This window comes from Saccopteryx bilineata, chromosome 7, assembly GCF_036850765.1.
Source record: "Saccopteryx bilineata isolate mSacBil1 chromosome 7, mSacBil1_pri_phased_curated, whole genome shotgun sequence".
Classification (NCBI taxonomy): Eukaryota; Metazoa; Chordata; class Mammalia; order Chiroptera; family Emballonuridae; genus Saccopteryx; species Saccopteryx bilineata.
The window spans coordinates 81,867,782-81,891,053 of record NC_089496.1 but is presented as its reverse complement, the minus strand read 5'-3'; the positions used below and the strand labels follow the sequence as shown (position 1 = coordinate 81,891,053).

The window sequence follows — 23,272 nt, the reverse complement described above, 5'->3', positions numbered from 1 at the left end:
ACTTTACCAAAAAAAATAGTTAAAACTTAAGATGCTGAGATAGCAAAAATTCCCAAGCTTTCTCAGTTAGCAGTGGCATTAGTATCTCAGTAATTTTTCCATTGTGCCCCCCAAATCAACAAAAATACCTAATCGTTCTGTTTATTTAATAACTACAGTAGTTATATCCAACAATTTAATAGGGCTTATGTCCTAACACTAAGCAGGCATTTGAAAAAACAATATACATAAAAAAGTTTTATTTCACTCTTAAATAGCTATAATGAATTACTAATTGGGCGTGTATACCTGTTGTGCGTTGTACAATTTCACAAAATCTGAAATCAGATTGGACACCACCACCCTCTTTTACTGTTTCACACTGATTTTAGGGCAGTACCTGATTTTTAACAGAACAACCTAGAAAAACCAGACTCACAAAGATATGATACCACAGAACACAAAGATATGATACCACAGAAAAGAATACAGTGCCATGTCATTGAAATTGCATACTCCACAAGCTCACAGTGTGTACCATAACTGACAGATGTGCAGTATCACTGAGTTTCCGTGGTCCCCCCCAATTAGCTGCAGCACATGGGGTACCTGAGCCCACAGCCTGGGACTCAGCATAGTTTTAACTACCAACAACTATTTAAACTAGTCAATATTTTAATTACAAATCAGTTTTTCTTCTGAGCAATAAAAAGAAAAAAAATACTACTAAATCCTTAAAGGAAGATATATTTTTCCAATTTGAATAATGATCATTGCCTTAATGTGATTATTTTCATGATGCTGGTTGTGTTAAACCTGATAAACTACAACTGGGAAGCAGAGAAACAGAAAATTTATTTTATACCTCCCTCTGAGCAATAAGTTCTCCTAACTTGAAAATGCTACAAATTGATCAACTCTTGCTTATCAGTCTCACTGATCTACAGAGATCAGATGAGGTTGGGCGTTTTCAGCATGGTATGGTCGTAGACCTCACTGATCTACAACTACTGACAAGTTCAGGAGCCAAATAAGATCTGAAATTCCTTAAAACCTCAAATTAGAAGAATTAGCTCCTAAATTACTAAAACAGATTATATACCCACCCATCTCACAAAATTCTTGGTTTAGGCAGAACATCAGAAAAGTAACCAAGGAAAGAGTCAACCTCAAAATCTACTCAGTTTTTGCTTTTTACTGTTTCATAAATTCACAACTACCCATATCCATTAAATATGTGCCACTGGCAAATGAGTGGCACGTGTTACCATGTTCAATTATAAGTCCAAGTATGTGGTGAGAGTTAACAACAAAAGAGCTACCCAAAGAATAACTAAGAAACAAAAATCAATGTTCTACCGTATTTCCCCATGTATAAGACAATCCCATGTATAAGACACCTTAATTTTGGGGTCCGAAATTTGAAAACAAATGTATTACATAAAGTTATTGAACTCAAGTTTATTTCATCATAAAATTCATACAACTCATCACTGTCAAAACTCCCATCCAGGCCATGGCCGGATGGCTCAGTGGTAGAGCATCGGCCTGGCGTGCAGGAGTCCCAGGTTCGATTCCCGGCCAGGGCACATAAGAGAAGCGCCCATTTGCTTCTCTACCCCTCCCCTCTCCTTCCTCTCTGTCTCTCTCTTCTCCTCTCGCAGCTGGGGCTCCACTGGAGCAAGGTTGGCCCGGGCGCTGGGGATGGTTCTGTGGCCTCTGCCTCAGGCGCTAGAATGGCTCTGATTGTGGCAGAGTGACGCCCCAGATGGGCAGAGCCTTGCCCCCTGGTGGGCATGCCAGGTGGATCCCGATCGGGCGCATGCAGTCTGTCTGACTGCCTCCCCGTTTCCGGCTTCGGAAAGGTACAAAACAAAAACAAACCAAAAAAAATCCCATCCATTAGCTTGTCCTCATCTGTGTCTGATGACAAATCACTGTCTTCAACAACGAGCATAAAAACAAGCGTGAAAAAGCAGGAAATGCAAGTAAAAAAATCTACAACCACTGTATGATGCATCCAGTTTTTAGACACCAAATTTTTCAGATAAAAGTGTGTCTTACACATGGGGAAATACAGTATTTAAAAATTTTCACAGCATAAAAGATAACTAAAAATATATGTCATGTTTTTAAAAAATAGGTTAAGATTACTACAAACATCTATAATCTCAAAATTTTATATGTTCAAAAATATGAATGAAAGTAGGATATGGTTAAGTTTCAAGAAATAAAAGTATTTGACAAGCTAAGACAAACCACATTGCTATATTAGTACTTACCTGCTGAATAATTTTGGAAGTTTTCTGAAGATTCTCTCTGGGAGGGACTTTACCAAATAATTTCCAACCAGGAGCACTATGGACAACTGATTTGAGTTCCTTTGTCCTTTTTGGAAAAAGGTTTCTGAAACACAGAAAAGTTACATGAATTGTGTTTTGGCTACTCAGAAAACTACTTAATAATTATTTATTTTATTTTTGTGTGTGTGACAGAGACAGAGAGAGGGACAGATAGGGACAAACAGGAAGGGAGAGAGATGAGAAGCATCAACTCATGGTTGAGGCACTTTAGCTGTTCATTGATTGCTTTCTCATATGTGCCCTGAGGGGCTACAGCAGACCAAATGACCCCTTGCTCAGGGCAGCAACCTTGGGCTCAAGCCGGTGAGCCTTGCTCAAAGCAGATGAGCCTGCACTCAAGCTGGCGACCTCCGGGTTTCAAACCTGGGTCCTCCGCATCCAAGTCCGACGCTCTATCCATGTGTCACCGCCTGGTCAGGCAATAATAATTTTTAAAGTATGTTTATTTCTAAGACAAACACAAAATTCATTCATTTATTTATTTAATTATTTATTTAAGAGTAGGGGAGATAGAGAGACAGACTCCCACATGCACTCCAATCAGGATCCACCCAGGAAGCCTCCTACTGGCAATGTTCTGCCCATTTGGGGTCCATGCTTGCAACCAAGCTATTTTTAGCACCTGAGGCAAAAGCTCCAGGGAGCCATCCTCAGCACCCAGGACCAACTTGCTCAAACCAATCAAGCCATGGCTGCAGGAGAGAAAGAGACAGAGACAGAGAGAAGTGAGATGGGGACAGATGGAAAAGCAGATGGGGGCTTCTCCTGTGTGCCTGACTGGGGATCAAACCCGGGACATCCACATGCTAGGCCGATTCTCTACCACTAAGCCAACCAGCCAGAGCCGTAACAGCAAATGACTTTTTTTTTTTGTATTTTTTTGAAGTGAAAAGCAGGAGTGGGGAAGGGGTGGGGGACAGACAGCCTCCCACATGCGCCCGACCAGGATCCACTTGGCATGCCCACTAGGGGGTGATGCTCAGCTCCTCTAGGGCGCTGCTCCGCTGCTATTGAAGCCATTCTATCACCTGAGGCAGAGGCCATGGAGCCATCCTCAGTGCCTGGGCCAACTTTGCTCCAATGGAGCTTTTGGTTGTGGGAGGGGAAGAGAGAGATAGAGAGGAAGGAGAGGAGGAAGGGTGGAGAAGCAGATGGACGGTTCTCCTGTGTGCCCTGGCCAGGAACCGAACCCAGGACTTTCACACGCCAGGCCGATGCTCTACCGCTGAGCCAACCAGCCAGGGCTACATAAAATGATTTAAAATGAAATTATTTCTACTACTAATACAACTTACTGTTAGACTAACAAGATTCAAATAGAATAAATGGTTATAAATGGTAGAAGAGTCATCAAAAGAGACATTAGAGAGATAAATAAACTGGAAAGACAGCTATAAATAAAATGTAAATATACTGCTCACAAAAATTAGAGGATATTTCAAAATGCACTTTCAAGATCAGGGAATGTGCAAATACTCCAGTACTTTCAGCCTTTTGTATAGTGCATTTTCACCAATGAAGTAAAAGTTGGTTTTGCACCTCATTTGCATAACCAAACAACTTCCTTTGACTTGTCATTTGCTTTTATGATGTTATTTTTTAATAAAGCAAATCAAATGCTTCTTTCTTTTATCACTTCATATTCATTTTGAAATATCCCCTAATTTTTGTGAGCAGTATATTTGCTTTGAATGAATCAGCTACAAAGTGACTGGAATTGACAGATGTGTGCGCACACCCACGCACAGGCGCGCACACACATACACTTCCCTTTTTCCTATTCTCCAAGATATTCAAATCTCTTAAATTTAAATCAACACTAAAGGCTTCTTAAGCAAAATAAACCAAATGTCTTCAAGCAACCAAACACGAAAGAAGACAATTCTTTTCTCCTGGATTCCAAAGGTAGAGCTTTGATTATATGAATGAGATGTATATGGCAATGCTGGGGGAGAGCGTCATTCTTACTCTGCATTCTTCTAGTTCTGAGGGAGGGGCAAAAGGGAACAACACTCCTAGTTTCTCTCTGCCCCCTTATTCATCTCCACTTGTGGAGCTGAAATTTAGTGACAGATACTGCTAACAGCAGAGAGAATTCAGTTTGTTCTGCTTTCCTAACATCAGGCTAAATTAGCTTCCTCTGTACCCCTGTCCCTGATTCCCACAGGAAAGGCCTTGCTGTGCTAGAAATTAGCTGGATAAATTTAAATCAGGTGAAGCATTAGGAGGTCCACTGCTGCCAAAGGATGTCTTTCAATCCAGATTTCATCAGTATTAAGGCTGATATTCTGAAGTCCCATTTGTCTGTATCCCATGCTTTTCTTCCTACTAATTCTAAACTCAGATGATCAAGAGGTGTTATTTTATTTATTTAGTTATTTTTTACAGAGGCAAGAGAGAGGGATAGACAGGGACAGACAGACAGGAACGGAGAGATGAGAAGCATCAATCATTAGTATTTTGTTGCACATTGCGACACCTTAGTTGTTCATTGATTGATTTCTCATATGTGCCTTGACCACGGGCCTTCAGCAGACCGAGTAACTCCTTGCTCAAGATAGTGACCTTGGGTCTAAGCTAGTGAGCTTTTGCTCAAACCAGATGAGCCCGCGCTCAAGCTGGAGACCTCGGGGTCTCGAACCTGGGTCCTTGGAATCCCAGTCCAACACTCTATCCACTGCATCACTGCCTGGTCAGGTAGGAGGTGTTATTTACTGGTTGTCCTAAACCCCAATAGTTAAGTTTTTTGTAAGCTGTAAAGTATCTTATTGTTTCAGATATGCTGGAAATATTTAAAAATGTGTTGTCTAGTTTGGGTTTGTTTTCCCTTTCTCATTCTGTAACTCATTTTGTCAGTAAATATAATATATAGAAAACAGGGATTGGCAATGGTAATCCATTTTTCCTCCATTAAATTTATTCTATGTTCAGAATACACAACTATCTATACATGACATGCATAGAGACAAAAGGCACCATCTTCCATTCTCTCCACTACTTTATGTCCACTCTTTTTTAGCAAAAAGTAATAAAGAAAATCTGTTGCAGCAGCTGAGAACAGCAGTTCAATGTTTCTATATTGCTGAAACATATAAAAGAAAAAGGCACACCAAGCAAAAACTGATGTGGGGACTAAGAGAAAAAAGGGAGGAGAAAATATGCCCTAGCCTTCTCCTTTAGTGGACTCTCTAATATTAAAGTTTGATGAATGAATGACTCTTGATTGTTACTACCTGTTAATATTTGCTTCACATTCTGGGTGTTTCTTTTTGGCAATTAAAAAAAAATTCAATTTCTTAATTTTAGTGAGAAAGAAAGGGGGAGAGAAGGGGTGAGAACGGGGTGTAGAGACGGGGAGAGAGGGGAGAAATAGAGGGGGGGAGAGAGAGAGAGAGACAGAAACATCTATCTATTCCTATATGTGCCCTGACTGGGAATTGAACCGGCAACCTCTGCACTTTGGGACAGTGCTCTAACCAACCAAACTATCTGGCCAGGACTCTAAGATTTCTTTTATCACACAGAGTTATATAAGATATAAGTGAGTCAGACTACCTGTCTACTGTACTTGACTCAAGGATAAAGCTAACCTAAAGCGGCAAAATTTATTTACACCATGTAAGCTCTCTGTTCATGATTTCTAACATAGCTGAATCTCCAATGGTTGGGACTTTAAGAACTGGCAAACCCACTTAAAAACCAAGACAAAGCCATGTAAATTCCATAGTTCCTCAGACTGTAATTTGACACTATAGAAAACTGGCTGCATAATTCTGATTCTTCTTACTGCCAACAATCTCAGCTCTAGCCAAAGACAAAACATAACAGTTTTTGCCTAACGTTTACATCTTGACTACATTTTTAGATTCATTAGATAAATTCTGATCATCACTTAAATGGAACTGTATTGTACATTAAAAAGGAGGTCAGAATAACTTTTCAAATAGGAAAAAAAAATCGTACTTCAATCAAGAGTAAAATCGGTTTTAAAAAAAAGAGAAATTATGACCTGATCTTCAAACTGTCTCAGAAGTTGGGATTGTTGAAAACACATCAACTTCCTGAACTTTGTACTAAGTTCCCCAAAGTATAAGAAAAGGCCAAAGAGAAAACATTATCTAGTGATCATGGAATGTCATAGTTGACTACATAATTAATTCAAAGAAGTATTGTTTCTTTAAAATGCAGTACTTTGGCTACTCTTGAGTAATCTGGATTAAAGATCTGGCATAAAGATTACTAACATTTTTTCCAAACCTCAATCATTTTTTACTTGAAAAAGACTTCCAGCTGACTATACACACACACAAAAAAAAATCCACTTTTTTTGCAGATAAGTTTTTTTTAATTTTAAGAATTTTCTTTTTCAGGCTTTTTTTTTTTTTTTTGCTTATTTTTTTTAAGACTTTATTCATTTGAGAAAGAGGAGAGAAAGGGAGGGGAGGAGAGAGAGAGAGAGAAGTGGGGAGAGGAGCAGGAAGCATCAACTTCCATATGTGCCTTGGCTAGGCAAGCCCAGGGTTTCAAACCTGCAACCTTAGTGTTACAGGTCAATGCTTTTCCACTGTACCACCCCAGGTCAGGCTTTTTCTGGGTTTTTTTTGTTTGTTTGTTTTGGTGATAGAGACAGAGAGAGAGGGACAGGCAGGGATAGACAGACAGGAAGGGAGAGAGATGAGAAGCATCAATTCTTTGTTGCAGCATCCTAGTTCACTGATTGCTTTCTCATATGTGCCTTGACCAGGGGCTACAGAAACTGAGTGACCCCTTGCTCAAGCCAGCGACCTTGGGTTCAAGCTGGTAAACTGTGCTCCAAACAGATGAGCCAGCTCTCAATCCAGCGACCTTGGGGTTTCGAACCTGGGTCCTTCACGTCCCAGTCTGACACTCCATCCACTGTGCCACCGCCTGGTCAGGCCAGGCTATTTCTGGCTCTTCTCTCTTTTTTTTTTTTTTTTTACAGAGACAGAGAGAGAGTCAGAGAGAGGGACAGACAGATAGGAATGGAGAGAGATGAGAAGCATCAATCATCAGTTTTTTGTTGCAACACTTTAGTTGCTCATTGATTGCTTTCTCATATGTACCTTGACCACGGGCCTTCAGCAGACCAAGTAACCTCTTACTCAAGCCAGCAACCTTGGGTCCAAGACAGTGAGCTTTGCTCAAACCAGATGAGCCCGCGCTCAAGCTGGTGACCTCGGGGTCTCGAACCTGGGTCCTCCACATCCCAGTCCTATGCTCTATCCACTGCGCCACAGCCTGGGTCTAGCTCTGGCTCTTTTCTTTGTCATTATTAAAAATCCTAATAATTAAAAAATAATATAGATATTTACTTATATATACTACTCGACTAACATAAGTATTTTCATATATCAAAACTATCAAAAAAGGACAGAATTAAGTATCATTTACTCTTTTTTTTTTTTTTTTTTTTTTTTTTTACAGAGAGAGAGTGAGTCACACAAGGGATAGACAGGGACAGACAGACAGGAATGGAGAGAGATGAGAGGCATCAATCATTAGTTTTTCATTGTGCATTGCAACACCTTAGTTATTCATTGATTGCTTTCTCATATGTGCATCGACCACGGGCCTTCAGCAGACCGAGTACCCCTTGTTGGAGCCAGCGATCTTGGGTCCAAGCTGGTGAGCTTTTGCTCAAACCAGATGAGCCCGCACTCAAGCTGGCGACCTCGGGGTCTCAAACCTGGGTCCTCTGCATCCCAATCCGACGCTCTATCCACTGCGCCACCGCCTGGCTAGGCAAGTATCATTTACTCTTTATCAAAAAACAGAATTTCAATGCTGAAAGTAAAGGTTATATTTTTTGAAAAGTATTTTAGAGCTGCCAGGAACTTTAGAGGGCAACCAGGTCAAAGGTCCTTCATCAACAATCAACAAACCTACATGAATGGGCTAGTGGAGGTCCATAAGCCTCCTCAAACTATAGGCACATTGTGAATTAAAAAGTGTGTTTATAAACATTTTTCTTAGGTAGCTATCTAGAGCTTTCATCAAATTCTCCAAGGATTTAATGTGCCACCCCACTGCTGCCAAGAAAAGTTCATGAACCACTTCCCAAGGTCATACCACTAACTCAGTGTTTGAGCAGTTCCTTTTTCTCCCAATCACACTTATCTTGTTCATGTCCTCCACAGAACAATCAAGATGTAAGAGCTTCACAACTATCCATTTTCTTTCATCCTACACATTGCCAAAAGGCCTCTTGATAGTGTTCATTTAAACACTTCAAAAATATAATGTATTTCTTCTTCCTCCTATGTTCATGTCAGCAAGTATGTCTTACCAGTTATAGCAGTGGTTCTCAACCTTTCTAATGCCGTGACCCCGCAATACAGTTCCTCTTGTTGCGGTGACCCCAAACCAAAAAATAATTTTGGTGGCTACTTCATAACTGTAATTTTGCTACAGTTATGATTTGGAATGTAAATACCTGATATGCATTACGTATTCTCATTGCTACAAATCAAACATAATTTAAACATAGTGATTAATCACAAAACAATATTTAATTATATATTGAGAAATATTTATTACTAATGGACCTCCTTACCTAGTGTATTGGGGCTACCATTCCGTAAATAGCTGTTTAACTACTGGATCTGTTTTTTCCAGATTAGTGGCAAGTTGTCTATATAGAACAGTGTGAACTCCGTCATAGGATACACTGCAGTTTCTGCACAGCATGGTATCTTTCAGGGCTCTTTCACACTATAAAGCAGCGGTTTCTGCGGTGGAATCCACATCTCATTTACTTCAATGGGAGACCCGTGGATTCCACAGAAGAGAGATCCCCTGTACGGCAGAAATGCAGTTCCGACACATTTCTTCCTCCCCTATTCAAGTTAATAGGAGGCCGCAGCAGATTCCGCTCAAATATAGAGCATGTTGCTTAATTTTTTCCACGCTAGAAGTTTTCCTAGAGCAGAAAAATTCCAAAGGTGGAATCCGCCACCCCCCATAGACTGAAAGAGGCCTCACACTGAGGAATCTGCTGTGCGGATTCTGCAGTGTAAAAGATCTGCCTCCTATAGAAGTCTATTGTCTGACTGCCTCCCTGTTTCCAACTTCAGAAAAATACACACAAAAAAAGCTTTATCAAAGAGAATCTTTGTTGTTTTAAGCCCAATGTTGTATCTAAAACATTAAGAGAGAAGATAGAAGGATTGCTGGGTCATAAGGTAGTTCTATTTTCAGTTTTTTTGAGGAACCACCATACTTTCTTCCATAATGGTTGTACTACTTTACATTTCCACCAACAGTGAATGAGGGTTCCTTTTTCTCCACAGCCTCTCCAACATTGATCTTATGACCCAGCAATCCCTCTACTGGGTATATAACCCAAAACCTCAGAAACATTGATACGTAAAGACACATGCAGTGGTCAAGACATGGAAACAACCAAAAAGCCCTTCAATAGATGACTGGATAAAGAATATGTGGCACATATACACTATGGAATACTACTCAGCCATAAGAAATGATGACATCAGATCATTTACAACAAAATGGTGGAATCTTGATAATATTATACGGAGTGAAATAAGTAAATCAGAAAAAAACAAGAACTGTATTATTCCATACGTAAGTGGGACATAAAAACGAGACTAAGAGACATGGACAAGAGTGTGGTGGTTATGGGGGGGGAGGGGGAGGGGAACAAAGAAAACTAGATAGAAGATGACGAAGGACAATCTGACTTTGGGTGATGGGTATGCAACATAATTGAATGACAAGATAATCTGGACATGTTTTCTTTGAACATATGTACCCTGATTTATTGGTGTCATCCCATTAAAATTAATAAAAAAAAAATTTTTTTTTAAAAGAGGGAAGATAGAAACCACCAGAAAACCACCAGAAGAATAAAAGAGCCAAAATGTAGGAAAGAACTTTCAGGACAAGAACATACACCAGGGGTCTCCAAACTACGGCCCGGGCTGCATGCAGCCCCCTGAGGCCATTTATCCGGCCCCGCTGCACTTCCAGAAGGTGCACCTCTTCCATTGGTGGTCAGTGAGAGGAGCATAGGTCCCACTGAAATACTGGTCAGTTTTTGTTGATTTAAATTTACTTGTTCTTTATTTTAAATATTGTATTTGTTCCCGTTTTGTTTTTTTACTTTAAAATAAGATATGTGCAGTGTGCATAGGGATTTGTTCATAGTTTTTTTTTATAGTCCGGCCCTCCAACGGTCTGAGGGTCAGTGAACTGGCCCCTGTGTAAAAAGTTTGGGGACCCCTGACATACACAGTAACAAGGAACAACACGAAAAACATGAGTAAAATATTCCAGCCACTAGGACGTAAGCTATCTTTTAGCCCTTAGAGTAGTGGTTGTCAACCTGGTCCCTACCACCCACTAGTGGGCATTCCAGCTTTCATCGTGGGCGGTAGTGGAGCAACCAAAGTATAAATAAAAAGATAGATTTAACTATAATAAGTTGTTTTATAAAGATTTATTCTGCCAAACTTAGCAAAAATCCAATATAAAGTACTTGGTAAGTAATTATTATTATATGTATATGCTTTAACTTGCTGTGCTTTATAAATTTTATAAAGTAAAGTTACTTCCCTACTTTATAAATCACCATTACTGTGGAACCGGTGGGCGATTAGAAAATGTTACTACTAACAGAGATTCAAAAATGGGTGGTAGGTATAAAAAGGTTGACTACCCCTGCCTTAGAGGAAGTTGGGAAATAACGGCAAGATATTGACTGATAATGATGAAAAGAACCAAGTATGTGAGTACTTTCCCCTTTATACTTCTTGTATAAATAAAACAGAAAATACATTAGTATTTTTGTAGTACATAAAATAGTCTAACATATATTTAATTTTCATAATGGGTACAGGTTATTTTCCTGAAATAATAAATATATTCTAAACCTAACTGTGGTAATGGATATATAAACCTGAACACACTAAAAACTACTAAACTCTACACTTTAAATATATGAGTTGTATAGTACTGTAAATTATATCTCAATGAAGCTGTTATTTAAGTGACAAAAATTAAACAGTGACAGTATGTGAAAAGAAAAACAATACCAAGGAGGGTATATCCCAGGAATGCAAGACTCATTCAATATTCAAAAGTCAATCAATGTAATTTGCTGTACTAACAGTCTAAAGAAGGAAAAATCACATGATCATATAAATTGATGCATTTGATAATATCATAAATCCATCCCTGATTTTTTTTTTTTTTTTTTTTGCATTTTTCCGAAGCTGGAAACGGGGAGGCAGTCAGACAGACTCCCGCATGCGCCCGACCGGGATCCACCCGGCATGCCCACCAGGGGGCGATGCTCTGCCCCTCTGGGGCATCGCTCTGTTGCATCCAGAGCCATTCTAGCGCCTGAGGCAGAGGCCACAGAGCCATCCTCAGCGCCCCGGCAAACTTTTGCTCCAATGGAGCCTCGGCTGCGGGAGGGGAAGAGAAAGACAGAGAGGAAGAAGAGGGGGAGGGGTGGAGAAGCAGATGGGCGCTTCTCCTGTGTGCCCTGGCCGGGAATCGAACCCGGGACTCCCGCACGCCAGGCTGACGCTCTACCACTGAGCCAACCGGCCAGGGCCCATTCCTGATTTTAAAAAACAGAAACCTTGCCTGACCTGTGGTGGCGCAGTGGATAAAGTGTCAACCTGGAAACACTGAGGTTGCCGGTTCAAAACCCTGAGCTTGCCTGGTCAAGGCACATATGGGAGTTGATGCTTTCTGCTCCTCTCCCCTTCTCTCTCTCTCTCTCTCTGCCCTGTCTATAATGAATAAATAAAAATAAAATCTTTAAAAAAAAAAAAAAACAAACAAAACAGAAACCTTGGCCTAACCAGGTGGTGGCGCAGTGGATAGAGTACTGGACTGGGACATGGAGGACTCAGGTTCGAAACCCTGAGGTCGTTGGCTTGAGTGCAGGCTCATCCTGCTGCAGCACAGGCTCGCCAGCTTGAGTGTGGGGTTGCGGCTTGAGCGTGGGATCACAGTTATGACCCCATGGTCTCTGGCTTGAGCCCACAGGTTGCTGGCTTGAAGCCCAAGGTTGCTGGCTTGAGCAAGAGGTCACTCACTGTGCTGTATCTACCCCCCGCCCAGTCAAGGCACATATTAGAAAGCAATCAATGAACAACTAAGGTGCTGCAAAGAAGAACAAATGCTTCTCATCTCTCTCCCTTCCTGTCTGTCCCTATCAGCCCCTTTATCTGTCTCTCACTTAAAAAAAAAAAAGTTCAACAATTCTTTTATAACATTGTCAGTTACAGATGCTGTATTAAGGATTTTACCACAATCTATGCAAGTTAGTCCTTTAAATATGGACTGTTCTGCAAATACGCTGGTAATAAAAGAGTTGTTTTTTTTTTTAATAGTTTTAGGCTTCACTGAAATTAAACTTATACAGCTAGATCCACCTAAAAGTTGTCAAATTTAGTGGTAGCAGACCTCAAGCCTTTGACTTTATTCCTTAAAAAGAGTACCAGCCTGACCTGTGGTGGCGCAGTGGATAAAGCATCGACCTGGAAATGCTAAGGTCGCCGGTTCGAAACCCTGGGCTTGCCTGGTCAAGGCACATACGGGAGTTGATGCTTCCAGCTCCTCCCCCCGTCTCTGTCTCTCTCTCCCTCTCTCTCTCCTCTCTAAAATGAATATATAAAATAAAAATTAAAAAAAAAAAAAAGAGTACCAAAGGTGAAATCATTTATGCCTGTTTGTACAAACTTCAACTATTTACATATTAGGCCTAACTATTTGCCTGGGGATGACTTTATTATACCTAGAATATTACTTATTACAGTTAATATACAGGTAAACTTGCTTAGTTGCCTTTCTGATGTATTTCAGCTGTGATTCCCCTTCAATGTTCAATTCTTCAGTTATCTCTTACATTGGTACAACTGATTTCGATGGAAACATCTTCCAAAGACAGATATCAGATATACTTTGAGAAATGATACCATTAAAGTAATAAGTGGAAAGCCTCCCAAAGTGACCACTTCAAAGGTTCCAATCATTTAGCTATATAAAGTCTAGTACCTTTTCAAGAGTTTTTAATCCAATAAATTTGTGTTCCTATTATATATCAACGCTATGTCTCTATGAAGAGACAAAAAAGATACATTCCCTATCTCCAGGGAGTTTGTACATATGCGTACAAGTAATTATGGAAGTCTCAAACTTGTCTTTACTTCATTCAACCCTCAAAAAATGGCTGATGGGTACACTCCCACCATCTATTTTTATGAAGCAATGTATAGAGCTTGTGCATTGGGTATAAAGACTTGATTTTACAACTTGACACCATCAGAGTTTTCCCTGAAGTTGTTTCCTTTCTGATGATCCATGACACCAAAACAACTACCCTAACAGCCATTCTGGCTGTCATCTCCCTCATCAAGTTCCTTCCAAAACATGGTAGATATAATTTTCCACATGACTTTCCATTTTCATTTCATCCCACTTCCCTCAAAACTAAAATCAGATTCAAAGTTTATCTTCATTAAAGGTTCACAAAAAAGGCTACTGGTATAAGCATATGTCACTCAAATTGTTAGCTATCCCTTCCGGCAGGGATTGAATTTAATGTTATTTAGTATTTTCTAAAGATTTTATTTATTGATTTTACAGAGAGAGGAGAGAGGAAAAGGGGTGGGGAAGCAAAAGTATCAACTCATAGTTGCTTCACTTCAGTTGTTCACTGATTGTCATGTGTGCCCTGACCAGACAAGCCCAGGGTTTTAAACCAGCAACCTCAGCATTCCAGGTCACACTTTATCCACTGCTCCACCACAGGTCAGGAAAATTTAATGTTATTTAACTCAAATAAAGAGAATAAAAAGCACCCGTCAACTACCACAAATGTATCCAAGCCCATTTCTTAAGTCTCAAATCATGTACCAAGAGTGCTTGCTCTTTTTTTTTTTTTAAGATTTATTTTTTTATTTTAGACAGAGGACAGTGAGGTGGTGCAGGAGGAGCAGGATGCATCAACTTGTACCATATTTTTCACTCCCATAAGATGCACTTTTCCCCCCCCAAAATGGAGGAAAAAATGCCTGTGCATCTTATGAAGCGAAAAATATGGTATTTTATTAAATATTTTAACACACCATTTGGTTCAGAATACTTTTTTCTCATTTTCCTCTTTAAAACCCTAGGTGTGTCTTATGGAGTGAAAAATGCGGTAGTAGCTGCTTCTCATATGTGCCCTGACCGGGCAAGCCCAGGGTCTCCAACCAGCAACCTCAGCAATCCAGGTTGACTCTTTATCCACTGCACCATCACAGGTCAGGCAACAATAACTGTTGTAAAACACAATTCAAAGCATGTTGCCCATGTTTTTAAAAAAAATCAATGGTCCTATTCACTGCTGCGCCTCATGGAATCAATTCAAATTGCTTAGTTCTATCACACAAGCTCCATAATTTAGCCCTAACCTTTTTTGCCTCAGTTATTGAAGCTATACCTCACCTGCCTAAAGACAGACATGTCAATGAACATCTGCAGTCCCAAAAGTACTGTGCTATTTCATGTATAAATTCTGCATATGCTTTTGTGTGCCTGTCCTGTCCTCAGCCTCATTCCAATCCAAACTCTCACTTGTAAAAGACTGAGCATTCATGTTTAATCTCAGTGAAGAGTTCTCTAACTTCCCATCCCAAAGGTAATCACTCCTTCAGTGCTGTGGTGGGATTCAAATAATTTAACAACTGGTTCTCTGCCCTAATGACTGTTTTAAGTATAAAAACATATATATTGAAAGGTAGTTTATTATGTCATGCATTTAATACCTAAATAAGAATAAAAGAGGTAAAAAACTAGATTATAAGAGTTTTAAAATATTAATGAAAAAACAATACAAGTTGTCACCCCCAGTTGTTTGATACTTTCTAGGTTATATGTTTGTTTACTGAAGTAACAAACACGAGGGAATTATTTTTTATTTTTCGAGGGAATTAAAATATAGAATTTCATCAAAGGGATAATGAGTTTTATGAAATGAATAAATATTACAAGCATAGTTCCATCAAATTTTTTTCACCTTTGGATAGAATGAACATTACTATGGTTGCGTAGAAGACACTATTGTGAAGATGACTGTTAAAAAACAGTAGGAATGTAAATTTGTGATTTCCACATTGGGTGGCTGCCCAGGCTCCCACCTTAGAGAGAACCCTGGTTACAAGTGTCATTTTAACAACTGGTTCACCAAACTCAACAAAAAATTAGGCATCAGTTATGCCAAACCAGTGCGAATCAGCTGATTCTCACCACTGCCTCAGTGCTACCGATGCATCCTTGTAGCTTCTTTGACAACACTAATCAGGTAATATTTTGAGTATGGATTTATATGATTCCCCGTCTTAAGTTTGTTAATATCCTGTTTACCTAATATACTTAGTGCTTCATTTACATAATAAGGCTCAACAACATTGTGAATGAGTAAATGATAAGAAAATTGCAAACTAACTCATAGGAACTGTGTATGTTTAGCTCGAGGTTCCAAAAACAATAAAACGGTTCAGCAGCAATCTTCATATTTCTGAAATTATGTAAAAGACTTGACTTGTTCTTTGTGGCTCTAAAGGGCAAATTAGGACCAGGAACACTACAAAGAGATACACTGTGCTTCTACATAAAGGACCTTCTAACAATTAAACCCCAACAGGCTGTCTTGAGGAAACTGAGCTCCTTGTTAGTGAAAGAATTTAGAGGCTTAACAACACCCATCAGGTGCCTAAAAACTACAGGCACTATCTAAAAATAAAGAGGCAGAAACATAGCTCTAAGATTGATATTGTTACTTTGTTTTGTTGACATTTTGCACATGTCTAATCTAGAAGAACTTCCTGAACTGATAATAGAACCTATGACAACCTATGTTATATCCTATATTCCAGTAGCAAAATTGAAAATTTCTCCTGACCAAGGCAATTGTCTTTTTCTACAGGTATTATGATGTTTCCACCAAATGTATAACTAAACAAAAACAGTGTATTTTGGTGGTCTCATATAAGGCCAAAACAAACATCTCCTCATTAAAACATGTACCTAGTTATTATTTTTTACTGCATCAATGTGCTTCTGGGAATAGATCACAAAGTTGGACATCATCCTCTGGTTATGCATTCAATTGTTATTATATAATAATTATCTATCAAAAATTGTATTGGCCCTGGCCGGTTGGTTCAGTGGCAGAGCGTTGGCCTGGTGTGCAGGAGTCCTGGGTTCAATTTCTGGCGAGGGCACACAGGAGAAGCACCCATCTGCTTCTCCATCCCTCCCCCTCTCCTTTCTCTCTATCTCTCTCTTCTCCTCCCGCAGCCAAGGCTCCATTGAAGCAAAAGTTGGCCAGAGCGCTGAGGATGGCTCTATGGCCTCTGCCTCAGGCACTAGAATGGCTCTGGTTGCAACAGAGCAATGCCCCAGATGGGTAGAGCATCGCCCCCTGGTGGGCATGCGGGGTGGGTCCCGGTCGGGCGCATGCAGGAGTCTGTCTGACTGCCTCCCTGTTTCCAACTTCAGAAAAATACAAAAAAAAAAAAATTGTATTAGTCTTTAGTTAACAAATTTTGTTGCTCAACACCTAATTCTGAATCACAACAAATACTTTGTTTTCTAACAACACATAATAATTATCAATCTCTTTAATTCTAAATAATACCAATGAAGTTAAAGTCAGTCCAACAGGGATGGGGTATGAGTGTCAAGGGCCATGTAACCAGAACACAAACAAAACAAAAAAACAAACTTAATATTATCACTTTTCAAAAACACAGAAACTAATTACTAAGTTGAAATCTTTTACAAATTTAGAAGTTATGTAACTTCAGAACTTATAATTTTATTAATTTTTTTTTTCTAAGAAAGAAGAAAGAAAGAAGGGAGAGGGGAGGAGGAACGGGAAGCATTAATTCATAGTTGCTTCTTTATGTGCCTTGACCAGGCAAGCCTAGTGTTTCGAACTGGTGACCTCAGCACTTCAGGTCGATGTTCTATCACTGTGCCACCACAGGTCAGGCAGAACTTAAATGTTTACAAAGCATTCCTTCCTGGTAATAAACAATTAATTTTTTCTTCATGGATGAGAGCCTTTAATTCTGTTTGCTGGATTTACCATAGTTTTTGTAAGAAAAATTTTCCTTTTAGCAGTGGAATTTAAGTAAGAAAACACTGTGTAAAAGTGCATATTGCATTTATTTTACCCTTTGATACATGTGGGTTTTTTTGTTTTTTTGTTTTGTTTTTGTATTTTTCTGAAGCTGGAAATGGGGAGAGACAGACAGACTCCTGCATGCGCCCAACCGGGATCCACCCGGCACGCCCACCAGGGGTGATGCTCTGCCCACCAGGGGGCGATGCTCTGCCCCTCTGGGGCGTCGCTCTGCCGCAACCAGAGCCACTCTAGCGCCTGGGGCAGAGGCCAAGGAGCCATCCCCAGCGCCCAGGCCATCTTTGCTCCAATGGAGCCTTGGCTGCGGGAAGGGAAGAGAGAGACAGAGAGGAGGGAGGGGGAGGGAGTGGAGAAGCAAATGGGCGCTTCTCCTATGTGCCCTGGCTGGGAATCGAACCCGGGTCCCCCGCACGCCAGGCTGACACTCTACCACTGAGCCAACCGGCCAGGGTGATACATGTGTTTTAATAATACCCTAATCTATCATACTAACAACCTTAAATTTTAAAGTCTAAATTAAACATTAAAAAAATTTTTTTATTTATTTATTCATTTTAGAGAGGAGAGGGAGAGACAGAGAGAGAGAGAGAGAGGAGAGACAGAGAGAGAGAGAAGGGGGGAGGAGCTGGAAGCATCAACTCCTATATGTGCCTTGACCAGACAAGCCTAGGGTTTTGAACTGGCAACCTCAGCATTTGCAGGTTGACGCTTTATCCACTGCGCCACCACAGGTCAGGCCTAAATTAAACATTTTATATACAACTTTTCATTAAAAAATATTTTGCTTGCACGATATAGCCATGAGGGGATGAGGACATCAGGAAGTTAAGAAGGAAAGGCATAGCAGAAATCTTTAAGGAGAGAAGTTGCCAGAAACATCCATAAAGGCATTGAGGTAAGCAGAGCAGAAAAATAAATATAGAGATAATCTGTGGCTATGCTCTGAAGGCCACAGGCCAAAGTACAGAGCTAACTTCCAGCTAGCAATTATTCTCTCTAGCAATTCTTTTCCGCACAAATCTCTTCAAACTCATTCTCTAACAGTTTCTCCTGTCTCTAAACATACCTCCCTAAACTCCAATTTTCTTTATCTTGTTACCATCTTAACTGGAATAGCATAAAAACAAAGTATTTATTTTTACTTTTATTTTATATTTCCTGTACTGCTTTTCAACCCCCCCCCCAATATGAGTAATTTGGTTTTTTGTTCTTTTTTTTAGCAAAAAATTAAAACCGTTGTAGTCTTTGAAAAATTTTTTCCTGGGACAATAAAAAAGTATATCCCCTATGTGACTAGAAGACGACTACCAATGGTCTAGATAAAAACCAGATTTGGCAATTCTAAATAATTCCCAATGTATGATGGGTAGTTTGTATATTACAGTTTGGGGGAAAATATGAGAAAATAGCACATAATTTGATTTCAAAACTATCATGTTCAGTTCCAAACATAAAATGTTTTAAGCTGAGTGGGGTTAGAGACAGGCAGATGGAAATATTTTTTAATCAAGCCCTGGCCAGTTGGCTCAGTGGTAGAGTGTCAGCCTGGCGTGCAGGAGTCCCGGGTTCGATTTCCGGCCAGGGTATACAGGAGAAACACCCATCTGCTTCTCCACCCCTCCCCCTCTCCTTCCTCTCTGTCTCTCTCTTCCCCTCCTACAGCCAAGGCTCCATTGGAGCAAAATGGCTCTGGTTGTAACAGAGCGATGCCCCAGAATGGCAGAGCATTGCTCCCTGGTGGGCATGCTGGGTGGATCCTGGTCGGGCACATGCGGGAGTCTGACTGCCTCCCCGTTTCCAACTTCAGAAAAATACAAAAAAAAAAAAAAAAAAAAAAAAAAAGAAAGAAAGAAATATTTTTTAACCAAGAAATGCATTCCAAAATAAAATTAAAATTAAGAAGAAACTAACAACTAAATTCAAAGGAAAATTAAACACATTATTACCAAGTTCAGTCAAAATAGCTCTAAGGAGGTGCATAACTTGTAGCTTGGTTTCCTAAGGTAAACTTCTCTTAATTGCAGGAAAGAGCGTGCAGAAAACCCAGACAGTCACATGGGTTTCCCTCTCTTTCTTCTTTTGGCCACAGAAGTAAGTGCAAGAAAGGCTGAAGCAGCAAATTCTAAAGGAGAATAAGCCGTGTGTAATGTGCAGGAGTTTTTCTTAAAGGCATGGAATAGAATTATAAAAGGCAGCAGTAGGAAGGAAAATTAACACCCTTTTTGATAAGCTTTAAATAAGGAGGAAAAGCTATGATTCCACAATAAAGACACCTGAGTAATGTTTTGCGACCTAAAGCTAAACAACAGGCAAGCATGGCATAAAATCTAACCAGCATGAAACAAAAGTCAAAGATGCTTTCCACTAATAAAAAGGAAGTTAAGATTTAATTAGGCAGAGATAATTTTCCAACTAGCAAAAGTTAAGAAAATATTTCTCTCTCTCTCTCTCTCTCTCTCTCTCTCTCTCTCTCTCTCTCTCTCTCTCTCTCTTTGCGAGAGAAAGAGACAGACAGAAAGGGAGAGAGAGATGAGAAGCCTCAACTTGTAGTTGCAGCATTTTACTTGTTCATTGACTGCTTCTCATACATCTCTTGACTGGGGTGTTTCAGATGAACCGGTGACCCTTTGCTCAAGCCAGCGACCATGGGATCATGTCAATGATCCCACACTCAAGCCAATGACTCCACACTCCAGCAACCTTGGGGTTTCGAAACTAGGACCTTGGTGTTTCAGGTTGATGCTCTATCCACTGCACCACTACCAGTCAGGAAGAAAAATATTTCCACATTTGTATTTATATCTGTTCTCTATTGTATCTCTATTTATATTCATCAGAGTTTACATAAATATGACCCAATTCAAAATAAATAAAACAATCAGAGCTATATATAAATACAGTGTGTCCGTAAAGTCATGGTGCACTTTTGACGGGTCACAGGAAAGCAACAAAAGACGACAGAAATGTGAAATATGCATCAAATAAAAAGAAAACTCTCCCAGTTTCATACCTATTCAGTGCAGTTCGATGTGGGCTCCATTTGTTGCCGCAATTTGTACTCCGTAAAAGAGAGACGTTTCCTTAACACCTTATGAACTGTGGTCTTGCTTAGGTGTAATTGTCAAGCACATGCATGCACAGATTTTTTAGAGCTCCTTAGGTAACTATCCCGTATAGCCTCTACAGACTCGTCACTGACTGATGGCCTACCAGAACAGGGTTTCTCCACTAAACTGCCGGTTTCCTTCAACTGCTTACCCCACCAAGTAATGTTATTCCTATGTGGTGGCACTTCATTATAAATGCGCCGATATTCACACTGCACTTTGGTCACGGATTCGAATTTAACAAGCCACAGAACACACTGAACTTTCCTCTGTACCGTCCACATCTCGACTGGCATGGCCGTGGCTGCTCTGCAGTATACACGGTGTTACGTCATCATCTGCGCATGCGCACATGGCCACATCATCCTACAGAAACTGGGAGGGTTTTCCTTTTATTTGGTGCAGATTTCATATTTCTATTGTCTTTTGTTGCTTTCCTGTGACCGGTCAAAAGTGCACCATGACTTTACAGACACACTGTATATGCTGTAACTTCTTTCAATTATTACCTGAGGATACCTATCAACTATTATTCCAGTAACAATAGTCTGGGAACTATCTGTATCAAAATTATTTGAGACTACTACTACTTGGTAAATATTTGGATTTCTGCTGGGCCCCACCCAAGATCTACTGAATCAAAGAGGGGGAAGTTATCTGTATTTCTAACACTCCCCCTCCCCCGCTTTAAAAAAATTAAAATTTAAGAATTACTGTAGTAGGGTCCAAGCAACTATCAACCAGAACTACCTGGGGACAACTCTTAGTGTAGCTAACAGAGTTCCTAGGAAGAAATACACAGCTTCAAAAAGGACTGATTTTCCCTTTCTGGATAATACATTTAGAGATGGCTAACAGATGTAACACCTCAAAAGCTCCAAATGTTTCCATTCTTCCCCAAAGGTTTCCTACCCCTACATACCAAGTATGAAATGTATGAGTAAGCCAAGTTAAACATTTCATGAACTTAAAACTTGAAAACTGGCTTTGCCTGTCTATGAGAGGTCATTAAAACAATAAAAAAGATACAAATACTTTATCTTTCTCAACATTCCTTCCTTTTAGGTCATTCTGAGCATTGTTTTAGTCAAATCTTTAAGACTTCTGGAAATTTTATATCACTACACCAAGAGTCCATTTTAACACCCATCCAATACCAAAACAAATTATGTTTTAAAATACACAACCCCTCCCCCAAATCTAATATACAAATTGTATAATGTCTCTTCAGGTAGTACAGATAAAACTCATTCCAGTCTCTTCCCTTCTTTAAGTGGATGGGATTGGGGAAGGGACTGAAGTGGTTTGGCATGATAATTCTGAGGCAGACTTAGATCTTTACTGAAATGTAAAGAAATACTCAAGATAGAATTTAGAGTTGCTTTCTGAGTTGTGACGAATGTACCACATTAATACAACGACGACAATACGGGAACAGGGTGAGTGGTAAGGAAGAACTCTCTGTATGTAATATCTGTAATTTTTCTGCAAATCTAAAACTGTTCTAAAATCAAACGTATTTAAAAAAATAACAAGTAAATATCTATGACCATTTTGAAAAATTTAGAAAATTTCTACCAAACAAGTAATTCCAACTTAATTTTGGATTAACAGTCTGCTTTCTTACTTGGGTATAGTGTTAAAATATTAACTTAGTTTAACAATTCAAAATATGTTTCACGGCTTAAAATTAACTTAGTCCCACAAAAAAATGCAATTTCCCAATACATTCTACCAAATGTATATTCACATTATCACATCACATCTCTAACTACCAACCTTAAAACCATGACTTAGCTTGACCTGTGGTGGTGCAGTGGATAAAGCGTCGACCTGGAATGCTGAGGTCGCCGGTTCGAAACCCTGGGCTTGACTGGTCAAGGCACATATGGGAGTTGATGCTTCCAGCTCCTACCCCCCTTCTCTCTCTCTCTCTCTCTCTCTCTCTCTCCCTCTCCCCTCTAAAATGAATAAATTAAAAAAATAAAATAAATAACTAAAAATGCTGTCGAGAGACTCAAAAAAAAAACCAAACAAACAAAAAAAAAACCATGACTGAATTCCTTGAACCAATGCTGGACTTCTAATGGTTTAGTAAATTCCTATTCCCTACAGTGTTTTGTGATTGGTTGTCTTTTTCTTTTTTTTAAGAAAATACTGAATGTTCTCGCCCTGGCCGGTTGGCTCAGTGGTAGAGTGTCGGCCTGGTGTTCGATTCCCAGCCAGGGCACACAGGAGAAGCGCCCATCTGCTTCTCCACCCTTCCCCCTCTCCTTCCTCTCTGTCTCTCTCTTCCCCTCCCACAGCAAGGCTCCATTGGAACAAAGATGGCCCAGGTGCTGGGGATGGCTCCTTGGCCTCTGCCCCAGGCGCTAGAGTGGCTCTGGTCGCAACAGAGCGATGCCCTGGAGGGGCAGAGCATCGCCCCCTGGTGGACAGAGCATTGCCCCCTGGTGGGCGTGCTGGGTGGATCCCGGTCGGGGGCATGCGGGAGTCTGTCTGACTGTCTCTCCCCGTTTCCAGCTTCGGAAAAATACAAAAAAAAAAAAGAAAAGAAAATACTGAATCTTCATTATTTGGGGGGAGTTTAGACTCAAGAAAAAAATACAAAAGGCTCTTGAGCCATTAGCTCC

At 40.0% G+C, this 23,272-nt stretch overlaps 1 protein-coding gene across 3 annotated transcripts in view; it reads right to left on the bottom strand.

Annotated features, from left to right (window-relative positions):
* TBC1D12 (TBC1 domain family member 12) overlaps window positions 1-23,272 on the bottom strand; it is a 100,059-nt gene that overhangs the window by 66,737 nt on the left and 10,050 nt on the right. For all 3 annotated transcript variants that reach the window (XM_066238790.1, XM_066238789.1, XM_066238791.1), the window contains exon 2: window positions 2,262-2,385. In XM_066238790.1, the coding sequence (XP_066094887.1) occupies window positions 2,262-2,385 (124 nt within the window). The remainder of the gene's footprint in view (window positions 1-2,261; window positions 2,386-23,272) is intronic.